The following is a 26,115-nucleotide window of genomic DNA, read 5'->3' as shown; positions in this document are numbered from 1 at the left end:
GCAAAGTCCCTTCTGTTCTGAGTTTTTATCCTTCAAACTCAACCCAGGCTGCTCCAGGGAATGCCAGTAAAATTTCCTCAACCTGAGTGTACAGATATAGTAAACATTTGCTTGACTTCACAGTCCAGACAACTTGCAGCAGAATAAGAGGAAATTCTATTATTTTCAAACTGCAGGAATCCCTTCCCATCTTCGCATCATTGATTGCACACATATGATCTTCCATGTACCTGCACACAACAATTGTGAAATTATGAACTAAAAGGCCTGTCACTTCATCAATCTGCAGCTGGTTTGTGACCATCTGCAAAGATGTGGTTGTTGAGCCAATAAAAATGTGATGGCTCATGATGTTTGCCAAAGTAAGAGACACCATGGTTACTGTATCATAATGGTATGTTCTGCATTTGCAAAGTATGTACAGTTACCTCCTTCCCACACCATCTGGTCCATGTTATACAGGAAGGTAATCAGGCTTTGCATTTGAAGGCAATCCCCTCTGCCTCCTCCCCAGTCACTGTTCACAGAAACAAACCGACTATGCAGAGTCATAAGTTGGAGAGATTCCCCCCCCACCGCCCCAAGAGTCCTGGCCATTTAGAGAACGAGAGGTCATATAGTCACTTTCTGTGCCCTCTCTCGTGTGATCACAGGGAGGGTGTGATTGTACTCGAGAGGGTGTAGAGGAGATTTATGATGGATGGAACGGTTTAGCTCTAAGGAAAGATTGGTTAGACTGGGGTTGTTTTCTTTGGAAAAATTGAGAGTGAGAGGGGATTTAATTATCGTATGATGAGGGACCTAAATAAAGTGGATAGGAAGGACCTGTTTTACTTGGCAAAGTGCTCAGTAACCAGGGAGCATAGATAAAAGGAACTGGTAGGAGGATTAGAGGGGAGTTGAGGAGAACTTTTCTTTACCTAGAGGGTGGTGGGGATCTAAAACTCACTGCCTGAAATGACGGTAGAGGGAGAAACCATCACCATGTTTTAAAAAACACTTGGATTTGCACTTGAGATGCCATAACCTACAGGGCTACAGACTAAGAGCGAGAAAATGGGATTAGACTGGCTAGTTCTTTTCCAGCTGGCATAGACATGAGGGGCTGAATGGCCTCCTTCTCTGCCGCAAATCTTCCTATGTTTCTATGGTGGCTTGATAAGCATTTCAAAATTACATTTCAGCTGAATGAAGGAAATGATTGTCACTGTGAGCTTTGGTGTCAGTCAATGAGTAGAATCAAAGAAATAACAGTATAGTGCACATTTAGAGCCTGTGCCTGGTGGGTCTCTTACTTAGATGGCCATTCAACAGGATAGTAGCCAAGTGGTAACGTTACAGGTTTAGTATCCCAGGGGCCTGGACTAATGCTCTGGTGACGTGAGTTCAAATCCAACCATAGTAACTGGGCTAATTTAAATTCAGTTAATCAAACGAATTAGGAATTAAAAAATCTAGTCTCAGTAATGCTGATCATGAAACTATCATCTATTGCCATGGCTGATATGTGACTTTAGGCCGAGAACAATATGACAGGTTGACTCTAAACTGCTCTCTTTGGCCTAGCAAGCTACCCAGTTGTATCGGACTATCATGGAAAAATCAAATCAGTGTTAAATTGCACAGATCACCTGGCATTAACCTATCGCTGGGTCAAAATCCTAGAATTCTCTCCCTAACAGTACTATGGGTGTACCTACACTGCATGGACTGGAGCAGCTCACCACTACCTTCTCAAGGGCAATTAAGGGTGGGCAGTAAATGCTGGTCATGCCAGTGACGCATACATCCTATGAAGGAATACGAGATATTCTGAAGTTCATTGATTTTGTTTTTGGTTATTAAGCCATATGGTGCCAATGCTAATGCCATCCTCTTACCATATTACCTAAATGGATGATTTGGTCACACAACCACAGGCAGGAAAAAAGGATTTATGTCCACTGGTGTGAACGCATCAGCAGATCTAAACGGTCTGTGAGAAGATTGTGGTGCCTTGCTGCCAGCATGTCTACTTGAGATCTTTTCAAATTTGGGTCATTTGCCTACATAGCAGCAGTGACGTGCTTCAAAAGTACTTATTTGGATTTCAAGGGAATGAAATTCATTGGTGACACTAGTCCAATTCGAACTGGCACAGAGAACAACCTCTGCACCAGAACACACAGGCCAGGGGCCTGAACAATGTTAGGCCTTGGAGCTCCTTTTAATATTCAACCCATTACTAGGTAGCTCACAGGCTAAGTGGAGATGAATTTTCTTGTAGGTAGGGATTCAGCCCAGCTCCCCTCGGGTAGGTCCTGGAGGAATAAAAGCAGCTGAAAATACTCAACAAGTCCTTCGATATTGCCCTCCAAACCCATGACCTCTACCACCTAGAAGGACGAGGACAGCAGATGCATGGGAACACCATCACCTGCAAGTTCCCCTCAAGCCACTAACCACCCCCACTTGGAACTATAGCACCATTCGTTCACTGTCGCTACAGCACCGTGGGTGTACCTACACCACGTGGACTTCAGTGGTTCAAAAAGACAGCTCGCTACCACCTTCTCAGTTGCGGTCAGGGATGGGTGATAAATGCTGGCGTAGCCAGCGACGCCCACATCCCAGGTGAGAATGAAAAAAAAGGTCCGGCATCATCTGTAGAAAGAGAAACAGAGTTAACCTTTCAGGTTGTGACTTTTCATCAGAACAAACGGAAGTCCCGTAGGGGAGAAGAGCAGAAGTTCCTCAAGGTTGGCACTCCAGGAAGAGAAGTGGCAGTGAATTAGACGCAAGATCCGAGCGGCAGACAATTGGGAAGGGGGTGAGCACTGTTTGGCAGCGGTCCACGGCATTGTTGTTGAGGGTGTCCTGCTCCAGCTGGCTCCACGTTAAGGTAAAAGGTATGAAGCAAAAGTTTACCTGGCCTTGGGTGAACACTGGTTAATCCTCTGGAGAACTGGAAAACCAGCCATATAAATGTAGCTAGCTTTTGAAAAAAAATCACAAAGGGATTTACAACTAGCATCAAGAAAAATTATTGGCAGAGTTTGGAAATTGTTGCAGGGGCTCCTCTAGATCACTCAAACTATTATAGTGTCAGAAGTGTTTCAGATGCAAGTTGGACATGGGACGTTGGCCCCCTAAATTCATCTGTGTCCTGTTTTCTGGGTGCAAGGAGGTCCCTTTTCACTCCCACCGCACTTTGGGATGTTCTGAGTCTAGGATAAGACTCTGCAAGTTCTGTTTGTCAGAACACAGGAACAGGAATAGGCCATTCACTTAGATCACGGCTGATGTGTACTTCTGCTTACTTTATTTCTGTTTAATCCACACCCTTACCTGATCAAAAAAAATCTGTCATTCTCAGTCTTGAAAATTTCAATTAACCTATCGTCCACAGCCTTTTGGGAAGTATAATTACAGGTTTCCACTGTGCTCTAGTGTGAAAAGATCTTCCCTGATTTCACCCCTGATTGACCTCACTTAAATTGTAAGGTTCTGCCCACTTGCCCTGGATTTCCCCACCAGAGGAAATAGCTTCTTTGTATCTACTCTGTGTAAGAACAATGTTTACCATGTAAAACTTCCAGTCTGTTCACCAAAGTTTAGACATACCAAATGGGCTGGATATTTTTGGACCACCTGTGGATGGGAAAGCAGGTGGGTGGACTGGCCTGCCCAACTTCCTCCACCCCGCCCCGCCGCCATTTTATGAGTTGGGGAGGCGTCAGAAGGGCTGCCCACCCGTCAGCATTAATTGCCCACTTAAGGGCCTCATTCCACTGCCACTTTGATTTAGCGAGCAGTGGGAAAGGCTTGGGCCCAACGCCCAACATTTAGCCCAGCTGGTTAGTCCCTGTGGGTCGGTGGCTAATCAAAGGGGGGAAGGGTTTCTCCTTTTCAGGCCTCTGGTGGCATTCGGTGGCACCGCCCCCACCTCCACCCACAGTTTTCCCTCCCCACATCTACCCTCCCCCACTTCTCTGTCCGACATGTCCCCCCACTGCCAACGCCCCCTTGCTGGAGCCTGCCACTTAACTGTAGTACTGGGTCCATCACTGAATTCCTCCTTGGTCCAATTGCCGTACCGGCAATGGCCACCACTCCTGATGGCACTGCCGGTACTGCAGAGCTGCCAACATCTATTGGCCAGAGGCTCTCTGAGGGAGGACTTCCTGCTGAAGAAGGGCAGAAGTCTCGTCTCAATAATATAAGGTCGGTGGTGGGCTCACCCCAACATATACTGTGGCGTGCGGGGAGCCCGCCCTTAGCATATAATCCAGCCAGTGTCATACAGAGGGTAACTAATGCAATTATCCCATTTTTCCTCTTGGTAGAGGTGTAACATTTATCAAAGCTTTCGTCCTCATCCCTCTCTCTACAAAATGTGAAGGAGAGCTGAAGATCTTTATTGGCCTCTAGTCATGCGCATTGTCGTTGATGATTAAGTATACCCTGATAAGAATTACTGAGAACAAAATCCCCAGAAATTAGATAGTCTTTACAAAATGTCCAACTGACTGATAGGTTTACTATTAAGCATGTCATTATTTATTATAACACCGTTTCCTTGTCTCAAGACTATCTCATTTCTCAATGTATTGACAAAAAGATGTCAACAGGCACAAGTCACGCATCCTGTACTACAAGCAGGGGCTTAGCAGCACAGTAAGCCAAACTATGCATTTATATATTAAACCCCAAAACATCCTGAGTGCGAACAATCTAACCATTTTGTTACTTGTAGCTAAATTAGAAATCCCCAAATTATCCAGGAGTTAAAAGAAATCAAAAACCTGTAATCATATGAGATTAAATTTAAATCCCAATTCTACCTATATATGTATTTATGAATCAGCTGCCTAACATCTGTTGAATCTACTTTATTGTTTTAAACACTACAATTACATCATTACAGAGTTAGCTTTCCTAACCCATTCAAATTCCAGCCCTGTTTAGATAAACACCAGCATTCCACAGGGCTTTTGATTATTATTTTGTACCTGTGAACCAGCTTTTAGTGGTCTCTCCACCTCCACACCCAGATCTCTTCACTCACCCGCAGTTTCCAGTCCCTCTCTGACGGGTTTCTCTTGGATGCAAAGTGGACAATCGCACATTTCTCTAAATTTGAACACCTTTGGACGTGGAATCAGCGTTGGCCCTTTAAATTGCTGCAGGCCTTTAAGGGTCACAGCATCATAGATTTCCTGTACACAAATGAGTGAGCTCCCAATGAGAGGCATTGCGAATGCCTGGAGCACAGCCATACATTAAAAAATTAGTCTGTACCTACACAAATGCTGGGGGCACCTACTATATTTTGTCACCTCTAAGATTTCACACCCAACCCGAAGTCAACTCGCGTAAAGACTCGAGAAAGAGAAATTGGGGCTTACAGCTATTGTAAACAAGGATCTAAGCCATAAAGATTAAAGTAAGTTTTCAAAAGAAGATCCATGTCTGCTCTCAGCGGTTCCTGTATTTTTCTATTTGTTAAGTGTGATTTAATTCTCTTTATATACTTGAGCAATTGTACTGTTTGATGGAGATGCTAATCGAAACTAATTCCACTGTAATGATTATTATTCCTCAGGCACTATTTCTAAAGTATTGGAGAAAGTGCCGGCCATCCTTTATTCATTCTTCTACGTGAGCCGAGGCTAATTATCTGAAACGACTATAGCCCATGGGAAAGAGAGAGAGCTTTTTTCCATCATTCTCCAATTTTCATTCCTGAAGGCGCTGACAAACACTGTGGCACAATTCAGTGGGTGACAAGCACCCACTGCCCGTGAACCTAGGTATCAAACGGGTAAATTCTTCCACATTGTGGGTGGCACCAGACCTGTAGTCCGCAAGGGTCAATGGCTTGTGATCAGGAGCAGGAATCCATGCCAAAGGGCGCTGAGGCCATTTATAGTTATCCGCTGTTTATGGGGGCGGAATCTTACAGCCCTTCTTGCAGGAAGGATATTCCGGTCCCGCCAAAGTGAATGGACTTTTGAACAGCTCACGGCCCTGCCCCCGCCACTATGCAGTCATAAAACCCTGCCCTATGCTCTGGCTGAGATCAACTTACAAAGCATTAGATACAAATATAGGGAGATTAGAAGAAGCCTTTTCCCACAGTTATTCCAGTGTGAGTTGTTTTCACAAGTGTCAATCAGTGCTAAATTAATTACAACATTCAGAAAGGTACAGTATGATTCGTTAAAGAAGACGAATATAAAAAGATGTGGGAAGAATTGAGGAAATTTGGTTGAGTTTGGGGGCGAAAGCAGGAAATGTAAGCCCCACACGCCAGGCTATAAATTCAGCACTAAACCATTCTCTGTTCTGGGAACTGTGCAACTGAGGTAGAAAAAACACCCCAAACATTTCACAAGAGTTGGATGATTAATGGTTGCAGAACCAAAGAAAGAGTGATGGGTGGGGAGGGGCGGCAGGGGGTAGCAGGATGAGCGAAAGAACTGATCTTAAGTAGAGTCTTAAAGGAGGAGAAGGCGGTAGAGAGTTGAAGAGATTTAGGGAGGGAATTCTGGAGAGAAGGACTTAGTTGGCAGAAGACATGGCTGCTGCTAGAGGAGTGAATAGGTGCACAAGAGGCTGGAATTAGAAAAAAACAGAAGATTAGGGGTGCAGCAATGGAGGGGGAGTCTGAGACTTGTAGGGATGGAAGAGGTTCCAGACAGTGGATGAGAACATGCAGGGATTTAAATACAAAGTCAGGAACTTTAATAGGAGAAGATGAGTTAATAAAGATGAGTTAACAAAGCATATCATATCCTAGGTTTTATTAATGGGGCATTGAGTACAAGAGTAAGGAGGTCATGTTGAACTTGTATAAGACACTTGTTAGGCCTCATCTGGAGTACCGTGTCCAGTTCTGGGTGCCATTCTTGAGGAAGGATGTGAAGGCATTGGAGAGAGTACAGAGGAAATTCACAAGAATGATTCCAGGGATAAAGAACTGTAGCTATGAGGATAGATTGGAGAGGTGGGACTGTTTTCCTTGGAGAAAAGAAGGCTAAGAGGAGACTTGATAGAGGTATTCAAAATCCTGTGGGGTATGAACAGTGTAAATAGTGAGAAACTGTTTCATCTCAAGAGAACATCAAGAACTAGAGGGCACAGATTCAAAACATTGGGGAAAAGGAGTAGAAGTGATGTGAGGAAAAATGTTTTCACCCAGAGGGTGGTTGGAGTCTGGAACGAACTTCCTGATAGGGTGGTGAAGGCAGGTTCGATCGAGGTATTCAAAAGGGAATTGGATTGCTACCTGAAAACAGAAAATGTGCAAGGTTACAGGGATAAGGCAGGGGATTGGGATTAGGTAGAATGCTCTTTCAGCGAGCCAGTGCAGACTCAATGGGCCAAATGGCCTCCTTCTGCATATAAAGGTTCTGTGAGTAATGGATGAGCACAACTTGGGCAGGATAAGACAGCAATTCACCAAGGCTCCTCTGACAGCATCTGCCAAACCCACAACCTCTACCACCTAGAAGGACAAGGGCAGCAGAAACATGGGAAAACCACCACCTGGAAGTTCCCCTCCAAGTCACTCACCATCCTGATTTGGAAATACATTACCATTCCTTCACTGTCACTGGGTCAAAATCCTGCAACTCCCTCTCTAACAGCACTGTGGGTGTACCTACACCACATGGACTGCAGCGGCTCAGGAAGGCAGCTCACCACCACCTTCTCAAGGGCAACTAAGGATGGGCAATAAATGCTGGCCCAGCCAGTGATGCCCACATCCCAAGAAAGAATAAAAAACGTTAAGAAGCAGTAGGGTCTTGAATGACCTGGTGTCTAGGGAAGTGATGAAAGATTGTGTGACAAGTTTATTTGGTGAATAGGAGGCAGGCAATGTTACAGATATGGAAGGAATGTCAAAGCAGAATCTCTGTAGTTTCTTTTATTGTGGTTTTATCTCAGGATTTGTTAGCTTTTTACTCTAGAACAGACCTTGCTGGAGGCAATGGTCTTTTGTTCAAAAACATTTATTTACATGCTAACTATTTACAAAGGTTAAATAAAACCAAGGCATAGCTGGAGCTACTCTCCGAAATGCTTCACACCTACCGACTCTCAGTGAGTGACATCACTGTGACATAGCTCCTTACGCACATGTTCATTGGTTATCAATAGAGTTAACGCTTTACTCTAAAGAGTTAACCTTTCCAGCTCTGGATTTTACAAGTTACTGCACTGACAATATATAAATGATGGAAACCATCAGTGCAGGCTGATGGAATTACTTTTTTGTTCCTACCAGGATTTGCAGGTGATGAACCATCCCCATTATTCACCTTTACTTGTGGAAAATGTATTCAATAAGGCCGATTTAAAAAAAAATTCTAATAACAAGCTGATTCCTCCATTCTGGAGCTGCCTTGACATTTGGAGCTGGATGGAGGCAGGAAACAGGAGCGGAATCTGTTTTTGTATCAGAAACCACCCCCCTCCAGTGGGAAACCCACTGAAGTTCAGATTTTCCTGTGAGTGAGCCCTTAATTGATATGGAGACGGTTTCCTATCCAATTAAAGCTGGCTGGGGCAGGAATGGAGGTGAGATTCTGACACCCAAGGCAGCCATCTCTGAGGCTACTTGTTGTCATGAGGGAGAGAGTTTGTGCCAAAGCCTGACCCTTCACTGCAGGGAAGTCAGATGTTACAGGTGGGCTGGAGGACGAGCACCCATGAGGGAGGGGAGGGCGGCCCTCTTTCCACAATGTGGCAGGAGGAGGCTCCCATGTCATTCAACAGAGGCACCTCTCTGTTCAGCATCATCTTCCTCTGCCTCCAATTCCTCCTCTCTCACCTCTTGCTTCTCCCCTGAAGAGCTGTCCCCTTGCAGGACCTCACTGTTCTCGAGGTGCACCACCTCTCTTGAGCACCACCTCATGGAGAGCGCAGCCGACCACTACAATGACTGAGAACCTTGCAAGAGGGTATTGGAGGGCATCACAATGACTGCACCAGGCAATCAGTGTCCTATAACCCATCAGTTGTGCATCTGACACAATGCCCAGCCTTGGTGAAGAGGGTAACTGTCACCTGGACTGGTCTGCAGCCACCTGTGATATATCGCAGAGGTCCACAGTGAAGAGGGCACAGATGCCTGTGAACATCTGCCGAGAGAGTTGCAGTCTCTTTTGGCACTGGTTCTCAGCCCCCTCCAGGTATCTTTCCGTCTGCCTGTAGATCCTACGCTCAGGTTAGTGTCCCCTTCTCCTTTGTGTCCCTCATCTCTCTCCTCTGGCCTCCTGATTCCTGGCGTTCTTCCCTTCCTGTGCAGGTTGCTAAGCCTCACCGCCAGTGGCCTCGATTTCTGAGGGTGCAGCACCCATTTCCAACCGCAGCCTTCCTGCTGCTCATGTGGAACCTGAACAGCCTTGCCCACTGTTCCGATGCCCATGTGATGCCAGGAGGGTGATAACCATCGAACTGGCAAAGTTCTTTATGCTAACTCCACCCCTGACTTGTGATGGGCTGCTGCCACTTGAACTTCAAAGGCTTAAACCATTTAATCTATGAAAAGCATAAACACTTGTTAAACTTTTTTTGGCCTTCTTGATTCGCCCCCCCACATGGTCTTCGCCCGCCCTCAGCTGGTCTGAGGCAGAAAGTTGCTGAGCACTGGCTGTCTGCAGGAAGATATTAAAAAATGTCAGAAACAGGCTTTAAATAAGCCCTTAACTATTTTAATTTGCCTGTTTCGGAGCGTAGGGGAGTCTGGAGACCCGCACTTTCCTCCGACCTTGGGAAAATTGGAGACCCTGGAACGGAGGCAGGACTTCCGGCTGCTCAACATGGTGGCCATTTTTTGGCTGCCAACCTCAGTTCTGGCCCATTCCGGGCCTGGAAAATCTGGCCCCAAGTACCAAATACATAGATTTTGAGTCAAACATAGACTTTTCAGAACCTAAATAATGCTCCTTAAGAAAATAAAGTTAATGGTACCTATGCCAACCTTCTTCAGATGACAGTAGCTAGAGATAGGCTATACACAATAAACAACTCATTTCATAAACATGCATACCAGATGATAAGCACCAGACAAAATGTATTCTTCAAGTACCTGTCGCTAATGGTGTCCCATCTGTGCAGTTGTACTCTTTTCTGAATCTCCTCCCAGAATGATAGGAAGAGTCAATTGGTGCAGTCAGTAGGTGAGCATGAAACTCCCTGGGCTGAATTTTATGGACTGCCGTATTCCCGGCATTCCGACTAAAACGTCAGCCGGGAGCCCACCCATCAAAATGTCAGCTGCCCTGCAGCCACTTAATGCTTGGCCGGGCGTTTGTTGGCTTAGGGTAAGACTTACGCCCCCACCTAGAGAGGACATCCTGTCGTTGAGAGCTGCCGGCCAATCTGATTGCACTGGCTGGCAGCTCTGTCATCCCAGCAGTGCCAGGTTTGAGCGGTGGCCACTGCTGGACTATAGTCAGTCCCTGAACAAGAAGAGGTTATAGAGCCAGACTTCAAGGTAAATCCAAGGTGTTGGCGGAGTCTGGCTGACAGACCCCAGCGAAGGAGGTGAGGAGGATGAGGAGCCAGGCTTGAGAGGTTGGGGGGGGTGGGAATGTTAAAGAGGGGATACAATGTTGGGGGTTGCCTCTGATGGGCACAGGGACCCCCCATAGGAGGCCGCCTGACACCAGTGCACACGGTAAAAGCTGCAAGGATACCCGCTTGGATGGGTCTCCCCCTGCAGCGGATAAAATAGCGGTGGAAGTGGTATGAGAAACTTGAGGGCCTCCATATGCCCAGTGGCGAGCTGGCCATCCGATGCTTCTGCCGCCCCCCCCTGTAAAATGGAAGACAGGTCGGGGGCAGACAGGAAGATGGCGGTCAGGCCACGTGTTGCATTTTATGACCAGTCTGTAAATTCCAGCACCTTATTTCTCTCAGTTTTCCTTTCATCTTACTCATGAGGCTTTCCTCTGATTTCTAAGACACAAGTTTAATACCACCTAATAATGACTTTAAAATTAGCCTTGCAATCTTTTTTAAGCTTAATTGCGTCCTTCTTGGTTTCTCAACTTGAAAAAGTAGGAAATCGAAGCTCTGTGAAAGCACTGAATGCCCGTTGGACACACCTTCCGAGGTGAGAGTGAATATCGAAATGGTGTTTTAATAACGCGTTAAATGAAACTCTGTAGTTCACAGTCACAGTGCCCTCTTCTCCATCTGCAGATTCACACGTCCCTGATCAATGGCAGGCCCAGTGCTGATGACCCTTCCCCTACTTTGTTGGCGTTTACCTCGGCTCGTTACATCCGTCTCCTCCTTCAGCGCATCAGAACACTCAATGCTGACCTCATGACCCTTGGCTTCCGTGACCCCAGGGAAGTTGATCCAATTGTTACTCGCAGGGTAAGGAAAATGGGACCGTTGAGGGCCATTTCTGGCATTTGTTTCTTATGTTGACAGGAGGAACAAAGCACTTCACCCTGTGAATGAAGAGGATGCAGCGTTTTATCTTTGTTTAAAGGACTGTCCTGTTCCTTTGTTTTACTGTGGTTTTTACCTTGTTTAAAAGTTTGCTCCTTTTTCCATACATTTGAAACTTTATTATGTTTTGTCTTTTAAAGTCAGATCTCTCTGTTTGCACAATTTGACTTTTAAACCAGCAAACCTGTTGCAAACCAGCAATAGCAATAAAATGAGACTATGAGTTTGCCGAAGTAACTAATTTAACAGTGTTCATGCCATGACACAGGTTTTAATTAAAAGACAACCTAATTTTCAAATGCCTACATTGCATAAATGTAAAACCCACGTTTGTGTGCGCTGTGAACTTAGGAATTTCATGTGGTGGGTTGCACTGAATACTAGAAGGTTTCAATTTACATCTGGTTTATTTTCTTATACAGTACTACTACTCCATCAAGGATATCTCAGTTGGAGGCATGTGTATCTGTTACGGTCACGCACGCAGCTGTCCATGGGATGAAGCACTAATGGTTTGTTACAGATTTAAGTCCTTAGAAAAAATAGTGCATGTGTAGCGTGGCGCAGTCATCAAAATGTACCACAGTTTCAGGATCTGAACGATGGTGAATATGCGTGTCAAGTGCGTGTCATTTTAGGGCTGGCGTTTCTTGGTTTAATTGTTATCCCAAATCCTGCCTTAATTCTATAATTAGTCCTCGGTGAGCGAAGTAATAAAGGTAGTTATAACATGATTAGAGCTAATCCCATTGTGATCGTGTAACCCAATTTCCTTGGGTCTGGGGGTTTTTTTTTTAGTCACGCAGGGTACGTTGTAGGCTAGGTACCCACCGTACAGCTGAGAGGGGGGGCCTGCTGCTGCCACCTTGGGAAATGTGGCAGAATTGTAACAGGACACCCACTGCAGCTACAGGAGAGCAACCAACATTAAACGGGATAAAAGTTGTAATGTCATTTTTAATTTTAGGTCTCGGAGTGAGCCAGTGCCTAAAAATAGCAGCCCCTGGGGTGGACTGGATTAGGGGTTGGAGGCAGGAATGTCAGCACCACAGAACCCATCTCATTCCAGTCGTTTAAATCCCATATTCCCTGCAGGGGCGAAAGGTAGCGCTAGCAGCAGGGGTAAGGGCTAGAATGTGACACCAGGCTTTCCAACCTCATCATTTCAGGCAGGGGAGCCGGGAAAAACCCGGCTCTTAATCTCTTTTGAAGAGGATCACATTTACCAACAGAATGGTTACAAAGAATTACTGCTAGGAGCTCCCCTCCTCCTCCTGGGACAACTTACTCCGTTAATGGTGCTATATAAATGCAAGTTGCTGTTGCTTAGGTTAATCTACTTCAAGTACCTCAGGTTGCTGCTAATGTTAATGTTGAAGTAAATGTTGCTAACTCCAGATGCGTCTGTAATGTTATTTATCGTGCTGTCTCAGGCTGACGTTAACAATTTTCTGCAACTTAAATTTTGGAAAATAGTGAACTTTACGGCTGTCACAATTAAATGTCAAAATGATTAGTTCATGGCTAGTTGGGTTGTAGGCTGGGATACTAGGCTGTATATAGTAGAAGCCATATTTGACTGAGAGCTCTTTTACCAGGAGTGTTTCACTGTGAAGATCAACAGAGAATAGAGCTGGCGTCTCTGCCCATACAACGACAAGTTATCAAACAAAGCAATGCAACAGCCTAGACTGAAAATACTTTGCTATCCCTTTAACTAGTGGAGCAAACCGTGGATTTTGACAATCAGTTTGCAGCTTCCCAGCATAGAAAGGCTTCCACACACTTACGTAGTCCAGAGAGGCAAAGAAAGAGTGATTAGTTGCGTATCCGAGATATGTAATGGCTCTTAGTCTGGATTAGATTTAGTCGACCCAAATCCCAGCGCACAGTGCAATAATAAAAATAGGTAACCTGAGGTTTCAAAGAAACCTGTCAAATGTCGGAGTGAGATAATTAAAGAAATTCACATGGTTCAAAGTTGCTCTTGAATGGGGCAGAGTTAACAGCGTTTGAAAATTCCAGTTTTCTTTCAATTTAGCCACTGAAATGATATCTAATCTTTGTTCCACTCTGACCTTGCCCCCTCTTGGACATTACATTCCACTTGAAATAACCAATTTAGCTTTGCTTTCTGGGGCTGAATAACCAGAACAGAAACGTGTATTTTTTTTTTCCGTCCCCATTCTGAGACCTGAGTGTGGACTGAGGCAAACCAGGACCAGCTGTTAGGCAAAATGTTTGTCCAATCAAGTGCTGGTGATTAGTCAGTGGTTTGTGCAGCTGAACTTTGACACAAGTTGATCTCAATAAAATTACAGCATTTAGCCATGAATGGATAGCATCAGGCTTTTGTTTTATGAGTTCAAAACACCAGGTGCCTGACCGAGGTTAAAAAAAAATCTGATCTATACTCAGGAACTCTTCAATTACAACTACAATGTACATCCTGCATCATGCAATGAATTCTGAACGCCCTTTCCTCCAGAGTTACCGGAAATTTGAGATCACAAGACAGTAACATTTTCCTTTTTTTCCCAAAATATATTTTAGAGATTGCAGTGCCAATGTGAGCACAACACCTGTGGGGAGAGCTGTAGTGAGTGTTGCCCTGGTTACCATCAGAAACCATGGCGGCCTGGAACCTTTGCCTCTGACAATACGTGCGAGAGTAAGTAAATGTTTCCCGGTGCCTTTAATAAGAGGCAGAGAAAATATAACCCCTCACTGCATTAAAAAAAAAATATTTTCCTCATGTCACCATTGGTTCTTTTGCTGGTCACCATCCATCCTCTGGTTCTCGAGACTTCTGCCAATGGTTGGGCCAAACTTGCGTCGCACTTTCTAGTTCAATGAAATATGAAGGTTCAATTTGTTGCTGACTCAACTCTATATAAGGTAGCAATGGCCTTTCCCCCAATAAAAACTATAGTTATCCTTTATTTAATAGTAAAAATAAATGTATTATGTAATTTCAAGTTTGAATATAAAATGATGGCAGTCTAATTATTGCCTTCTACATGTGTGAGTCGTAATAAACAAAGTTTCCAATCGTGTGACCAATATGTAGCATGAAGATTATGGTAACTGTTTCTGTGTGTTTGGCATGTATGTGTTGCACTACGTAGACAATGTTTTTTGTGTTATTTTTCACATATGGATCAGTGATGCTTTTGGTAGATATCTTTATGCACTAAATTAACCATCGCTTTGATTTGAGTCTGGTAATGAAGAGGCTTACCTCAATTTTTTTTTCTAACCAGAGTGCAACTGCCACGACAAAACAGAGGACTGTTACTATGACCAAACTGTGGCCGATCGCAACCTGAGTTTGAACACACGTGGCCAGTACGTTGGTGGGGGTGTGTGCGTTAATTGCACCAACAACACTGCAGGCATCAACTGTGAGACCTGTATTGATGGCTTCTACAGACCTTACAAGGTTATTGTTGCGAGAAGCGGAACCCTTTAATCTCACTTAGCCGACTCCCTCTACCTCCAGTTTCAGCCTGCATGATATTAAAAATAGGCATTTCAGACTGCAATTGGTATTCTTTAAAATATTTTTTCTTACTATTTTTAAATATATTAGTAGATTTCTTTTAAATGAGGATTGTATGCAAGTTATTAATTAAATAGTAAAGGACTGAAAGGAGAAGTTTGGTTTTCTTATAATGTTGATCTATTTGTAGGTCTCTCCTTTTGACCATGACCCTTGCTTGCCATGTGATTGTGACCCTGTGGGATCCATAAATACTACTTGTGTGAAGGATGAAAATCATGCAGTCAAAGACCCAGGTGAGTTGATTTAAAAATGGGTTTCTTTACCTCATTTTTTAAATTCTTTCATGGAATGTGAGTTTCACTGGCAAAGCCAGCATTTGTTGCCCATGCCTAATTGCCCTTGAGAAGGTGGTGGTGAGCTGCCTTCTTGAACTGCTACAGCCCATGTGGCATAGGTACAGCCACAGTGCTGGAAGTTCTGGGGTTTCGACCCAGCGACAGTGAAGAAATGGGGATATAGTTCCAAATCAGAATGGTGTGTGGCTTGGAGGGGCAATTGCAGGTAGTGGTGTTCCCATGCATCCGCTGCCTTGTCCTTCTAGGTGATAGAGGTCACGGGTTTGGAAGGTGGTGCTGAAGGAGCCTTGGTGAGTTCCTGCAGTGCATCCTGTAGATGGTACACACTGCTGCCACTGTGCATCGGTGATAGAGGGAGTGAATGTTTAAGGTGGTGGATGGGATGTTGATTAAGCAGCAATATATTCACCATTAGACCTTTATACATGGAGAGACTGGAAAAGGCCTAATGCTATAGCACATGGAAAAGTCATACAAGTAGGTACAAGACTGGCAAAAAAAAACTGCAATTTCATTTGACTGGTGCCAAAGTATAATGGCTTTCCATGACCCAATCTCTCAAATATCTACCCAAACCTCCCGTACTTTATTCCACTCTATCTGCCTTTACTGCTTCCATTCCACACTTTGCTCAGCCACTGCGTAAATTAACTTGAAGCTTTACTCTGATAGTGCTGTACATAAATATCCATTGATTTGCTTTCTAATTATCTTTTTGCATTAGGTCTCTCCCCTGGTCAGTGCCACTGCCGGGACGGTTATGCTGGGAAGACGTGCAACCATTGTGCTTTGGGCTTCAAAGGTTTTCCCAGTTGTATGCGCTGTAACTGTAGTATAGTCGGCAGCATCAATGATGACCCTTGTGCTGAGCCATGCCAATGCAAGGTTTGTAGATGCCACATGATGATGATATATCCTCTTTACATTCACTTTTAAGAGAAAGCAACACACGTTTAAATTTTGTAAAGACACAATATCATTTCCTCATAAAGGACATACAACAGGGTGCCACCTCAGGGCAGGGTTTTAGATCAGGGCCCTGATGTTGGGATGCTGACTCCACACTGCGTGGCAACAGCCACCCAACAGTGATTTTGGCTTGACTAACCAATTAGTGGCCAAGAGTGTGCTTGCCATCCAATTAAGGATGGTGGGCAGGCTCTCGAAGCTGGAGGGCCAATAGGAGGCCCTCCAGCATAGAAGAAGTTGAAGCCTGCGGGTAAGAGAGAGAGAGAGAGACGGCGCTTCCATCTTGAGGCTCTCTCTCAGCAACTTTAAACATTTTCAAACTAAAAGATGGCCACAGCTGCCTGGTCACCATTGTGGAGGGGGAGGCCTCAGAATCTTCCTGAAGTGCTGGCCACTGCCCTGGCCTGGCCCCAGGAGGCCACCTCCAGGCCGCTGCCATGGTCCTAACGCATCAGGGGACCTGCGAAAGTTGGCCTCAAACATTTAGCCATTGAATTGTCTTAACAAGCTACCTTCTGCTAGCCCCAATCCAGCTCCAGAAAAATGACTTGGACGTGAGATGCTGCTGACACACCAGCGAACAATGTGAAATTATGCACATTATGCTTGCCTTCATTGGCAGGGGTATTGAGTATAAAAGCTGGGAAGTCATGCTGCAGCTGTAGAGAACCTTGGTTAGGCCACACTTGGAATATTGCGTTCAATTCTGGTCGCCATATTACCAGAAGGATATGGAGGCATTGGAGAGGGTGCAGAGGAGGTTTACCAGGATGCTGCCTAGTCTGGAGGTTATTAGTTATGAGGAGAGGTTGGAGAAACTCGGATTGTTCTCACTAGAGCGACGGAGATTGAGGGGCGACTTGATAGAAGTTTACAAAATTATGAGTGGCATGGACAGAGTAGATAGTCAGAAGCTTTTTCCCAGGGTGGAAGAGTCAATTACTAGGGGACATAGATTTAAGGTGAGAGGAGAAAACTATAGAGGAGATGTGCGGGGCAAGTTTTTTACGCAGAGGGTAGTGAGTGTCTGGAATTCACTGACAGAGGAGGTGATGGAAGCAGGTATGACAGTGGGGCTTAAGAGGCAGCTTGACAAATACATAAATAGGATGGGAATAGAGGGATACGGAAGTGCAAAATGTTTTAGTTGACGGGCAATATGATCGGCGCAGGCTTGGAGGGCCGAAGGGCCTGTTCCTGTGCTGTACTTTTCTTTGTTCTTTGTTTGTTCTTTGTAATTACCTGCCCGCCTCTATTCCTGACCCCTGTGTCTCGGCAACGATTCTGCCCTTAATGTCATTATTGTGCTCGACACGTTGGTGTAGAAATTGGGCAGACAGGGGAAATCCCGATGGCACAATGGCACAATGCATTGAAGTGTGATGTTCTCGTGCTATGATGCGGAGTGAGTCTAAATTCCTCAGTCCACTGAGGAACCAAATTCAACAGAACTGCTGTGGGGAAGTGCCATTTTGATGCCAGATATCTCTTCACCAGGCAGAAGGGAAAGGCAGCATTGTGCCTTGCTTGCTTCCCTCCTAAAGTCTTACTGGAGAATGACGGAGGCATGAGGGTAAGTTGTCTGCTCTCTTGCATGTGGAGGCTTAAAGGCCTGTTGGGAATAGAGAGCAGGGAAAGCCATGAGGGAACAACATCCTCAAATAAAGTTGCAGTTTCCTTGCTGCCAATTAGTCTCTTCAGGAGGTAACTCTGCTTTCCAAAAATAGCATGAGTTCCCAACTCGTATGTGAAGGGCAGTAAAGAAAGAATTTGCATTTGTATATCAGTGGTACTGAGCAAGTTGTTGGAGCTGCAGGCTGACAAATTCCCAGGTCTTGATGGACTTCATCCTAGGGCCTTAAAAGAAGTGGCTCGTGAGATAGTTGATGCGTTGGTTTTAATTTTGCAAAATTCACTAGATTCTGGGAAGGTCCCATTAGTTTGGAAAATAGTGAATGTAACTCTTTTATTCAAAAAGGTAGGGAGACAGAAAGCGGGAAACTACAGGCCAGTTAGCCTAACCTCTGTCTTAGGGAAAATGTTAGAAGCTATTATTAAAGACATTATTGCAGGGCACTTGGATAAGTTCAAGGTAATCAGGAAGAATCAACATCGTTTTGTGAAAGGGAAATTGTGTTTAACTAATTTATTGGCGTACTTTGAAGAAGAAGTAACATGTGCTGTGGATAAAGGAGAACTGGTGGATGTACTGTTCTTAGATTTCCAGAAGGTATTTGATAAGGTGCCACATCAAAGATTATTGCAAAAAATAAAAGCTCATGGTGTAGGGGGTAAGATATTGGCATTGATAGGAGATTGGCTAGCTAACAGGAAGCAGAGAGTAGGCATAAATGGGTCATTTTCTGGTTGGCAAGATGTAACAAGTGATGTTCCATAGGGATCAGTGACGGGCCCTCAACTTTTTACAATTTATATAAATGACTTGGACGAAGGGACTGAAAGTATGGTTGTTAAATTTGCTGATGATCGAAAGTTAGGTAGGAAAGTAAGTTGTTGAGAGGACCTAAGGAGGCTACAAAGCTAGATAGGTTAAGTGAGTGGGAAAAGACCTGGCAAATGGAGTATAATGTAGGAAAATGTGAAATTGTCCTTTTTGGCAGGAAGAATGAAAAAAAGCATATTATCTAAATGGTGAGAGATTGCTGAGCTCTGAGATGCAGAGGGATTTGTGTCCTGGTGCATGAATCACAAAAGGTTTGTATGCCAGTACAGCAAGTAATTAGGAAAGCTGATAAAATGTTATCGTTTATAGTGAGGGGAATTGACTACGAAAGTAGGGAGGTTATGCTTCAGTTATACAGGCAATTGGTGAGACCACACCTGGAGGACTGTGATCAGTATTGGTCTCCTTATTTAAGGAAGGATATAGTTCCAACAGCAAATATAAATAAAATAAAAATTTAAGCATTTCATTAATAACATGTCCCTGCTCATGTGACAGAGCCACATGAGTGGACATGTTTTTTAACAATTTAAAAGACTTTAATTTTATTTCTTAAAATCTTCACAGCTTTTCCTGTGTGCACACGCGTAAGTTTGTGCTCAAACTCTCCCCCAACCCCCCCGCACTCCCCCACAGATGGTGCTGCCGTGCGGCCTTAATCGGCCTGTGGTCCGGCCCCAATTGCAGGCAGTGGGCGGCAGCTGGCGTCCCAACCGCTCCTGCCAAGCCCGCCTGACGAGGGCAAAATCCTGGGTAAGAGTCGAATAATGACCATGAAACCATTGTCGATTGTTGTAAAAAAAAAAACCCACCTGGTTCACAGACTTCCTTTCCTAAAGGGCATTAATCGTCCTTACCTGGTCTGCCCTATATGTGACTCCAGACCCGCAGCAATGTGGTTGACCCTCAAAATGCCCTCTGAAATGGCCGAGCGAGCCACTCGGTTGTATCAAACCGCTAAAAACAAGTCAATAAGGAATGAAAGCGGATGGACCACCCAGCATCGACCTAGGCATCGTAAACGACAACAGCAAACCCAGCACTGTTGACCCTGCAAAGTCCTCCTTACGAACACCTGGGGGATTGTGCCAACATTGGGAGAGCTGTCTCACAGGCTAGTAAAGCAACAACCTGATATGGTCATATTCACGGTATCATATCTTACAGATAATGTCCCAGACTCCACCATCACCATTCCTGGGTCTGTCCTGCCAATGGGACAGGGCAACCCAATAGAGGTGGTGGCACATTGGTATACATTCGGGAGAGAGTTGCCCCAGGCGTCCTCAACATCGACTCCGGACCCCATGAAGTCTCATGGCATCAGATCAATCATGGGCAAGGAAACCTCCTGCTGGTTACCACATACCACCCTCCCTCAGCTGATGAATCAGTGCTCCTCCATGTTGAACACCACTTGGAGGAAGCACTGAGGGTGGCAAGGGTGCAGAGTGTGCTCTGGGTGGAGGACTTCAATGCCCATCACCAGGAGTGGCTCGGTAGCACCATTACTGACCTAATTGGCCAAGTCCTAAAGGACATAGCTGCTAGACTGCGACAGATGGTGAGGGGACCAACATGAGGGAAGAACATACTTGACATCATCCTCACCAACCTGCCTGCCGTAGATGCATTTGTCCATGACAGTATCGGTAGGAGTGACCACCGCACAGTCGTTGTGGAGACGAAGTCCCACCTTCACATTGAGGATACCCTCCATTGTCTTGTGTGGCACTACCAGTGTCCTAAATGGGATAGATTTCGAACAGATCTAGCAGCTCAAGACTGGGCATCCATGAGGTGCTGTGGGCCATCAGCAGCAGCAGAATTGTACTCAAACACAACCTGTAACCTCGTGACCTGGCATATCCTCCACTCTACCATTACCATGAATCCAGGGGATCAACCCTGGTTCAATGAAAGTGTGGGAGGGCATGCCAGGAGCAGCACCAGGCATACCTAAAAATGTGGTGTCAACATGGTGAAGCTATAACACAGGACGACTTGCGTGCTAAACAGCATAAGCAGCAAGCGATAGACAGAGCTAAGTGATCCCACAAGGTGCTCCCTATCCAACCTCTCAAAACCTAAAATTAATTTAAAAAAAACCTTTGTGAACCAGGCCATGATCGAGGGTCAGCAGGGAGCCCCTCCACAAGACTGTCTGTGCGATCTGGAGGCCAAGAGCAAAATCTCTGCCGGCCTGGGGCAATAGGCTTTAATAGGCTCTGAAGAAGAGTCATACTGACTCGAAACATTAATTCTGTCTTTCTCTCCACAGATGCTGTCAGACCTGCTGAGGTTTTCCAGCATTTTCTGTTTTTGTTTCACATTTCCAGCATCCGCAATATTTTGCTTTTAGGCTTTAATGTCCCATTACTCACCTTGTTTGGCTGTCCATTGTTTGCGGGTAGGTTGATCTGTTCCCTACTCCCCCAATCCCACCTTGAGGGACATTAACCAGGGACGGGATGGATGTGGGGAACTGGTACACTGGCCAATGGTCTGAAATTCTGCATCTGCCCGCCTCCATGCCCATCTCCATTGGGGACTAAAGATTCAGTCTTCAGTCCCCAATGGAGTCACTCAAACCAGGGAAGTGTAGGCTCTGGTTACCACGCTCTAGTGACATTTTGCATCCTTTAGGAGGCCTCAAATGGACATAGGACAGGTGACACCTGAGGGCTTTCAAGTGTGTACAGGGAGGTATTTCCTGAGGGCCAAGAATTGGCACGACATAGCCTCTGACATGGGTGAATGGGTGGAAGATCCATCTATGTTCCCCCCATCCCAGACAGAATTTCGAGATCAAATCGAAAATTGGTCGATTCCTGGTCAATCCTGAATCCTGGCCTCTCCCCTCCCCAACCCTGTAACTCCGACTTACTCCCTCTCCACTACCAGGAACTTCAGGGTAATAATTTAAAGGAAATAATTTGGAACTGCTCAGTTATCCCAATGCTAGCTACACAATGAAGAGGTTCAATGAAGAGTGCAGGAGGGCATGCCAGGAGCAGCACCAGACATATCTAAAAATGAGGTGTCAACCTGGTGAAGCTACAGCCAGAGGTGCTAGGTGGATAATTAATCTCGGCCTCCTCCAGAGGTCCCCAGCATCATAGATGCCAGTCTTCTGCCAATTCGATTCACTCCACTGAAGACTTGTGCTCCAGAACTTGCTGCACCCCTAGCCAAGCTGTTCCAGTACAGCTACAACACTGGCATCTACCCAGCTACAACCCAGGTATGTCCTATGCATAAAAAGCAGGACAAATCCAACCCAGCCAATTACCGCATCATCAGTCTACTCTCCATCATCAGCAAAATAATGGAAGGGGTTGTCGACAGTGCTATCAAGTGGCACTTGCTCAGCAATAACCTGCTGACTGACTTAGTTTGTGTTCCACCAGGGCCACTCAGCTCCTGACCTCATCATAGCTTTGCTCCAAATACAGACAAAAGAGCTGAACTCCCGAGGTGAGGTGAGAGTGACTGCCCTTGGCACAAAGGAAGATGGTTGTGGCTGTTGGAGGTCAATCATCTCAGTCCCAGGACATCACTGCAGGAGTTGCTCAGGGTACTTGCCTGGATGAGTGCAGCTGCATCAACCCTCAAGAAGCTCGACACCATCCAGGACCAAGCAGCCAGCTTGATTGGCACTCCACCAGCCGCTTTCAACACCCACTCCCTCCACCACCAACGAACAGTGGCAGCAGTGTGTACCATCTACAAGATGCATTGCAGCAATCCTCCAAAGCTCCTTCAACAGCATCTTATAAACTCATGACCTCTACCTCCTCGAAGGACAAGGGCAGCAGATAGATGGGAATACCACCACTTGGAAGTTCCCCTCCAAGCCATTCACCACCCTGACTTGGAAATATATCGCCGTTCCTCCACTGTTGCTGGTCCAAAATCTTGGAATTCCCTCCCTAACAGCACTGTGGGTGTACCTACACCACATGGACTGCAGCGGTTCGAGAAGGCAGCTCACCGCCACCTTCTCAAGGGCAATTAGGGATGGGCAATCAATGCTGGCCTAGCCAGCGAAGCCCACATCCCCTGAAAGAATAAATAATAAAAAGCCTGGGCATCTTGGAGGGAAAATGATTAAAATGCTAATTTTCCAAAGGTTGGCCTCAGTTAGCGTCACGAGATTAGATTTATTTGTAAACAAATGTTTCTAGAATGTCACCACTCTAATGGCAACGTGCAATAAATCAGAAAATGTTAGAAATGTTCAGAGGTCAATCAGTGCACTTCCAACACGATGTCATTATATTTTACAACTCATAAAGGTCAGAGGCTTCAAACGGGCACAAAGCTTGTGGCCAACCTGCACTCCTAAATCCACGAGGCCCACCTTTACATGTCACAGATGAATCAGTTTGAGGCACCCTTTTCAGATGAGTTCCTAATGAGTGGGACATGTCCTTCAGCAGCCCCCACAGTTACCTTAGGGCAGGAATTTCCCCCCTGTCGTGGGGGTTGTGCGGGGGGGGGGCGGGCGGGAACGAGGGTGAACCTGATCGGCACCCCTCGATTGGGTGCACGCCGCCATTTTATGTGAGCAGGCCAATTAAGGCCCGCCCAGCATGTCGTACACCCAGAAGCGCTGAGCACTCCCTGTGCGGGCGGGTGGGGGATTCCCTCAGTCGGAGCCTGTGCTCGTTCGCACATGCACGCTTAAAAATGCAGAAATCCCCCTGAGGCACGGAGGTGCCTCGGAGATTAGTTTAAGTTTTGAAAAATGGAGTAAAGGTAAAAACAAATTTGAAGGACATGTCCCCTCCTGTGAAACTGTCACATGAGCTGGGACATGTCCGTTAATTTTTTCAAAAATTTTATGTAATTAGTAAACACTTCGTGAAACCTCATCCCGCCCGTGGATGAGGTTTCATGAAAAATGCGAAGGCCGCCTGGGCTCTTAAGGTCCAACCTTAAAGTTGGACGGGCAGCATTCTTAACAGCTTTAATTACTTTGTTAATGGTCTTAATAGGCCTTTGACAATTTGGCGGGCGCGCAGCCCCCACCGAACTGACAATCTAAATGGCGAGCGGTAACGTTGGGGCGCCCGCCCGATGTCACCGCGCGTCATTTTGCGCGTCGGCGAGCGGGCCCCACCCCCGCTCACGGAAGGGAAAATTCTTTCCTTAGGGAAGTCTGTATTTACATGTGTTTATAAAACCAGTCCTGTGGAGTGGCCTGCCCTGACTCCCTTCAGTGACTTACTGGATCAGCCTTGGCTCAGTACCCCTCTTGCTTCTGCCTCAGAAGTTTGTGGGTTCAAGTCCCACCCCAGCAATTAAGCAAAACATTTAGGCTGCCACTGCAGTACAGTACTGAGGGAGTGCCGCACTGTCATAGGTGCTATCATGTCAATGAGACTTCAAACTGAGGTCCCATCTGCTCTTGCAGATGGACGGTAAAGGTCCCATGGCAGAAGAGCAGGGGAGTTATTCCTGGTGTCACGACCAATATTTATCCCTCAGCCAACAGGTTAAAAAATAGCTGGTAATTACTGTCTGTGGGAGCTTGCTGTGCACAAATTGCCTGCTGCAATTTCCTACATTACAACAGCAACTGCACTTCATTGACTGTCGAGTGCGTTGGGATGTCCGGAGGTGTTGCAAGAATCTATATAATTGGAAATTCTTTCTTTGCCTGAGGGTCACTGCTGGTGAGGCAGATAACCCAGTCCGGTTCTTCCCAGCAGGGTGAGCTGCACATGGGCATGTGAGCCGTGCCAACTTAATGCCTGAGGAGCAATTTTTATTGAACCTTGTGTCTCTTGCTTTGGGCGCACATTGACAATTAGATAAATATCTGCCCCATAAACTCCAAAGTGTAGAAGTTACTGTCTGCAATATTAATGTAGTGAGACTTGGCACTTTCACCATGTCTCTGCCCATTGTTTTAATGGGTGTTCCCAGGCGCATTTGACTGTTATAGGAATGAATGATACCTTGCTTTTACTGGTGGCTGTTGAGGTTGCAAATGATACTGGTTGTTACAAGCGTGGGGGATAAATCATATAATGCACCGTAATCATTCATTCATTCCCAGACTCTCAATAACACAATTCTGTATTACAGAGCAACGTGGAGGGAGAGAACTGTAACCAATGTAAGTCAGGATTCTACAATCTGCAGGCAAGGAATCCTGAAGGCTGTACAGAATGCTTCTGCTTTGGACTCTCTGGTGTTTGTGAAAGCATTTCCTGGTCTGTTACACAGGTGAGTATTACACTAGTTCATGACATGGCCCACATATGCTTTTATTTACATTTCCAAAATATTTCTCCTCGTGGAATTGAAACATGGAATGTTGTCATTTAATTGGAAGGAGATGAAGATGGGTGTTTTAGGAGCCATTATTAGGCAGCACAGTGTGTGTACCAAGTGTCGGTAGAATAGTGCAAGTTACAGTTTAGCTCTGCGCTGCTTTTTAGAGAGTCTTAAACATCGTTGGCACAGATTTATAAGCTGTCATTATGCTGGATGATATTAAATTAGCTCCGTGTTTATAGTTGTCAGTTGCTATATTGCAAAATTGTTTTGCAAGCCTATACAGTCCATTAACTTGCTCTTTAAACTATGAAGCTTCACAGAAGAAAATTGCATGGATTTTATAACATTTTGGTGTCTATAAACTGCCTGGTAGCCTTCTGAATTGTTGCACTGGGATCTTGGGCTTCATACATGAACAAGAATTTTTAGAACCAGGTTTCGGACATGAGGCCTCAGCCAAGTCAATGCTTCATTGCAAGATGGAATTAGCTGCTGAACTGTCAGGAATTAGGAGGGAAGAGTTTTATTCTTTTAGCAGGGTAAGAATTGCCTAGTCCAAATTCAATTTCAACTTCATCTGGATGGGTATTGGCTCTAGTTTGTCAATATGACATGCAGTGATTGCATAATTACTAGGCGGCATTATGAAGCGCCATGCAAAGCTATTTATTTTTAAAATATCACCTCAAAATGAATAAACTTTTTCTGTCAAACTCAATTTTATAAATCTTAATTGTTGATGCAATTATAAGTTTTGTTTCACTGCTTCAATAAATCTCGTCGCACCATCTCCAATTCTGACGTTCCTTTTCAGGTCAGTGGAACTCCATACTTCCCTTGGTCCTTTCTTTGACCTTTCAGCATTTCAATCATCCGATTTATAAATATTTAAAATTGGCCTTGTTACTTAACAGCTATAATTAGCTATAAGAAAGGATTGACAGGCTGAGTCACTTCTCTCTTGAAAAAAGAAGACTGAGGGGTGACCTAACAGGTCTTTAAAATTATGAAAGGTTTTGATAGTGTGGATACAGAGAGAATGTTTTCTCTTGTTTTCTCTGGCATAACTAGAGGCC

At 45.2% G+C, this 26,115-nt stretch overlaps 1 protein-coding gene across 1 annotated transcript in view; it reads left to right on the top strand.

The window, feature by feature from the left end:
* The window catches only part of lama1 (laminin, alpha 1), a 327,154-nt gene that overhangs the window by 94,655 nt on the left and 206,384 nt on the right, over window positions 1–26,115 (top strand). Inside the window, exons 5-11 of the mRNA XM_078541251.1 lie at window positions 11,197–11,376; window positions 11,877–11,966; window positions 14,008–14,125; window positions 14,718–14,896; window positions 15,147–15,252; window positions 16,040–16,200; window positions 24,845–24,985. Of these exons, the coding sequence (XP_078397377.1) occupies window positions 11,197–11,376; window positions 11,877–11,966; window positions 14,008–14,125; window positions 14,718–14,896; window positions 15,147–15,252; window positions 16,040–16,200; window positions 24,845–24,985 (975 nt within the window). The remainder of the gene's footprint in view (window positions 1–11,196; window positions 11,377–11,876; window positions 11,967–14,007; window positions 14,126–14,717; window positions 14,897–15,146; window positions 15,253–16,039; window positions 16,201–24,844; window positions 24,986–26,115) is intronic.

This window comes from Cetorhinus maximus, chromosome 4 (assembly GCF_964194155.1).
Source record: "Cetorhinus maximus chromosome 4, sCetMax3.hap1.1, whole genome shotgun sequence".
Taxonomy (NCBI): Eukaryota; Metazoa; Chordata; class Chondrichthyes; order Lamniformes; family Cetorhinidae; genus Cetorhinus; species Cetorhinus maximus.
Note: the sequence above shows the minus strand (reverse complement) of the source record. Positions and strands in the feature narration are given on the sequence as shown.